Raw genomic sequence first — 4754 nt, forward strand, 5'->3', positions numbered from 1 at the left:
AATATTCACAAACCCACCTCAGCAAAGTGCACTCCTGAGTGCAGGAGGTTGTCCTGTCAGCACCATGAAACAGAAGATGGTCCCACCACGACACTAACCTTGCTTTTAATTTCCAGATCTCTCTGAAAGACTCAGTGAGATCCAACGTGACCCTGACTCATGCTGAATTCACACCAGAAGCTCTCTGAGGACTGAAACCAAGAGTGAGGCTCCTGAGATAAAAGAGTTGCTAATAATTGAGGATTCACCACTCAATAATCTCAGTCTGGTTCTTCACTTTGTGCTGCAGGGTAACAGCACGGGCTATTCAGCACAACAATCTCCAGATTCACTAATTCCTCCCAATCTGTCCCTGTCCAGCAAAGCACGGTTTGGAGACCAGTGAAATTGCTTTTAACAAATAAAGGGTGAATCTGGTAATATTGGTAGTGTCTGGCTCTCCCAGTGAACAAAGCTGCAGCCTGCTCATGCCCCAGGGTCTGCATCCGGCCAGGAAAGGCTCAGTGATGTTATCACTCGTTGTAAAACGTCTTGGCCACAAAGTTAATGATCAACTCAGGTCCCCGACTCATAAAAACATCATACTGTGAGAGCACAACACGCTGGAAGCTGTCACTCATCAATCACCCGTGGGACAGGACTAAAGCAGCACATAAAAGGAGGCACAAGCTGAGTGAGTCTTTCAGCCAGGGGCAGACAAACCACACTGAGGTACCCCCATGGAGGAGCCCAGCACCAAGGGCCAGACAGGCCCCAGGGCGCCGCACCCCGAGGACAGTCCCGTGCTCACGGCGGAGGTGAGCCAAGCAGGACCCCTCACACAGACCCCTGTGAAGAGCCTGGAACTCACTGCAGAACAAGCTAAGGAAACAGAGAGACCTTCAAGCACAGAGCAGGGCACTCCTGATGCCTTTAAATCCATGATTCTGGAAGCAGACCATCCATGCTCGCCGCCCCTCGCGACGCCGACGAACCCCCTCTCTCCCCAAGCCTGTGGGTGTGAAAGGAACACCCCGTGCTCAGCCTCAGCCCCCGTGGACATGGACTGCCTGGTCTGCTTCAACAAGTACAGCGTGCATCGAGTGCCCAAGGTGCTGGCGTGCCAACACGCCTTCTGTGCCATCTGCCTGAAGCTCATCCTGCGCAGGGAGGAGGGCGCCTGGACCCTCACCTGCCCCCTCTGCAGGGCGGCCACGCCGGTGCCGGGAGGACTCATCCGCACGCTGCAGGATAAAGAAGAGATCATGGAGCACTTGGAAAAGCCCCCTCCCAACCCCGAGGGACACGTCCCTGCCCCGGGGCTGGATGGCAACAGCTGGACTCGGAGCGGCCACGATGTGTTGTGCAGAGAGGAGAACGTCCCTGCGGACAACAGGCTGGCTGTGCAGAGACTCGTGCTGCTCCTGCTGCTCGTGGTGATCCTCACCATCCTCATCCTCCCGTTCGTGTACTCTGGGCTGGTAAAATGGGTCATCTGCCTCGTGCTCGTTCTGGGCTTGGTCATGTCTATGGTGCTTTGCTGCACTCCTAAACTCTACTGGAGGTGTAACAGGGACTCGCTCACCTCCTGCCACAAGGAGACTCACATCACTGCTATTGCCTGAAACCAGCGGCTGGAGGTGGGGGACAGGTCCTGCCCAAAGCCAGGCAGTGACAGGGGTTGAAAGCAATCCTTCCTGTAACCAATTCAACAGGCAGCTCACCCTATCTCAATGGCAACTGCTGGACACAAATATTTATATTTATGAGATAAAAACTGTTGGTTTCCCCCACAGCTTTTATCCCAGACTAATCGTTTTGCTCTTGTTTTGTCTGAGTCCTCTGAGGAGCGCTGCGTGTTCTGCAGCACCCCAGAGAGGGTGTCCTGGGAGCATCCTCAGCTCCGGGTGCCTTGTCCCACTCTCCACTCTCAGGACAATGTGGGAACAATCCTGCTCAGCCAGGGACTGGGTGTGACACACCTTATCCCCTGAATCCCCATCACCAAGCAGTCGCTGCCAGGGGTTGTGAAAGGACTGGGAAAAGCAGACATCAGGTGATGCCATCACATGTGAAATTAGAGAAGGAGGCACAAAACCAACGTTTCTTGTTTTGAGGCTGAGGCTTGCAGAGGACAAGGCTCTCCAAAGCTCCCAACCTGCCAAATTCCTCAGGTTATTCAGCAGAGAAATAGCTCCTTGCACCAAACTCCCCTGCCTGGCTACCTGAACGCTCTCTTCTCATGACACTGCCCTTGGAGGCACCCACGATTCTCCTGCTCAACAACCACCTGCCAATTGTTACACCTTACACGTGATATTTTTATATGGAATGTGTCCATTAAAGTTTAATAACGCTGATTGTTCCTTGACTTCTGCATTTCAATTCCTCACTGACAATTCCCATCAAAACACTTCATGGTTTCCTCCCTGACAGGCACTACAGCTGAGGAGGCATCTTAGGGAGTCTGCACAACTGAGCTGGTGAGTAAAGCAAAGAAGTCACGTGTTGATTTTTAACTTGATTTCAAAAAAAAAGATATTTGGCTGCTAAAAAAATATCCTATAACCCAACTAAAATGAAATAGGGAAAAAAAAATGAGAAGTTTGCCCTTGTTAAGTTGTATTTTCAGGAGTACTGTGGATCTCAGCAGACCTTGGGTCAGGCCTGTGGTAAATATTTGTGTTTGATAAGAATGGAAACCGATGTGCTCCAGCTGCTCAGTGTATAAATACACCTTGTGTCTCACCAGCAGATAAAACAGATTAGACTGAGAGGTTGAGGAGCTGCTGTCCTCCTAAAGTCTGGAAAAAACCAGTTTGCTGCCTCAGAACACAAACCTTCAAGGGAAATAAATGCTTGGGGTGTCTCAGTGCAGAGCACAGAGTGACATTTGCTAACCACCACCCAGAAAAAAACCTTTTCAGCTGTGAACAGGCAGGTAGATTTAAACCCAAATATTTTCTTGAACTGTATTATTTCAAATACAAAGACTGGACCAGATATTCACCTGGGCTAAAAATAACAAACTCTTGCCAAGTCTTCCAGCTCACAGACAATCTTCCTGTCAAGTCACCTTCACCAACACCACTGGTACTGTAAAGGTTTGTCAGAAATACATTAATGGCACAATAACCCTTGGCAACACTCTGGGCTGGGGGGAGAGTGGCTGGAAAGTGCCCTGTGGAAAAGGAGCTGGGGGTGCTGGTGGCTCAACAGGAGCCAGTGTGTGCCCAGGTGGCCAAGAAGGCCACCAGCATCTGGGCCTGGATCAAAATCACTGTGGCCAGGATGTATCAAAATTGCTGTAGGGCAATGATTGTGCCCCTGGAGTGGGCACTGGGGAGGCCACAGCTTGAGCACTGGCGTCAGTTTTGGGCACCACAGGATGAGAAAGACCTTGAGGGGCTGGAGTGGGTCCAGAGAAGGGCAACAGAGCTGGGGAGGGGTCTGGGGAACATGGCTGGTGAGGAGCAGCTGAGGGAACTGGGATGGTTTAATCTGCAGAAAAGAAGGCTCAGGGGAGATCTTATTGCTCTACACAACTACCTGAAAGGAGGTTGTAATGAGGTGGGCGTCAGCCTATTTTTCCAACTAACAAGTGATAGAGTGAGAGGAAATGGCTTCAGGTTGCACCAGGAGAGGTTTAGGTTGGATATTAGGAAAAAAATTTCCACCAAAAGGGTTGTTAAGCATTGGATAAGGCTGCCCCCTGGAGGGGTCCAAAAAATGTGTGGATGGAGCACCTGGGGACATGGTTTAGTGGCCATGGGAGTGCTGGTTTGACAGTTGGACTTGATGATCTTAGAGCTCTTTTGCAACCTTCATGACTCTGTGATCCCAACCTGGATGTAGCATGATTCTATGATTCTATGCATGAATGCATCAGAGGGAATGAGAAAGGGAACAGGAAAATCATGTGCACTGCACTCCAGGACAATGAGCTCCTTCAAGCCACTGGACAGCAGGAAGAAACAGACTGTCCTCGAGATAAGAAGACAAAGATGAGCAGGACCTGAGCCACAAAATAATCCTGATTAAAAAAATAAAAGGATAAAGCCTGGGGAATTTTGCCTGAAAGGAGAAGAGACCAAGCCAGACACCCAGCAACTGCAGAGGGGTGTGATCATCACAGCCCCTGTTTGCCAAGAAACACAACACAGATTTGAGAGGCAGTGTCCCCTGTCCTCCAGACTCCCAGCAGCACAGGGGGGGAGCAAATTAAACCAGAGGATGACTGTGAACAGGAAGAATCTGTTACATGTCATCCTGCCCTTCTTACTCTGATGTCCACACTCCCAAAACAGCAGGGCAGCAGAAAAGTGCTCCCCTCAGGGTGGTACAGAGCAGTGGGAGGGTGTGGTGCCCAGTGAGAGATGAAAGAATCCCTGTGGATCCAGCCGGTGAGATCCCCAGCCCTGGACAGCCCCTGTTCCACCCCCAGCGCTTGGCATGGGCCCCTCCCACCCTTACCTTCAGCTGAAATGTTGCTTCTGCCTTTGAGACCAACTCCCTCTGCTGGGAGTCACCAGGTCCTAGAGCCCCGGGTCTCACGTTGATCCCCAGCTGCCAAGGTAAGGCTCAAACCAAAGCAAACCTCTGAAGCAGCAGCTAAGTTGATGGAGAAAAGGCCAACAGAATATTACAGAATCCCAGAGCCCCAGCGTGGTGGGGTGGGAAGGGACCTCTGGGATCATCTCATCCAACCCCCTGCTCCAGCAGCTCACCCACAGCAGGGTGCCCACGGTCACAGCCAGGCAGGTTTGGGATCTCTC

The 4754-nt window shown here is 51.3% G+C and overlaps 1 protein-coding gene across 1 annotated transcript; it reads left to right on the top strand.

The window, feature by feature from the left end:
• Nucleotides 1-719: 719 nt before the first annotated feature.
• Nucleotides 720-1604, top strand: RNF186 (ring finger protein 186). The gene has a single exon (XM_008943844.1). It carries the CDS (start codon nt 720-722, stop codon nt 1602-1604), a length of 885 nt encoding a protein of 294 aa, XP_008942092.1.
• Nucleotides 1605-4754: the final 3150 nt, after the last annotated feature.

Source organism: Merops nubicus, unplaced genomic scaffold, assembly GCF_000691845.1.
Source record: "Merops nubicus isolate BGI_N331 unplaced genomic scaffold, ASM69184v1 scaffold10007, whole genome shotgun sequence".
Lineage (NCBI taxonomy): Eukaryota > Metazoa > Chordata > Aves > Coraciiformes > Meropidae > Merops > Merops nubicus.

Bases quoted from the DNA above. Each gene is read 5' to 3' on its own strand.
- RNF186 (XM_008943844.1), top strand. From the start codon at position 720: ATGGAGGAGCCCAGCACCAAGGGCCAGACAGGCCCCAGGGCGCCGCAC.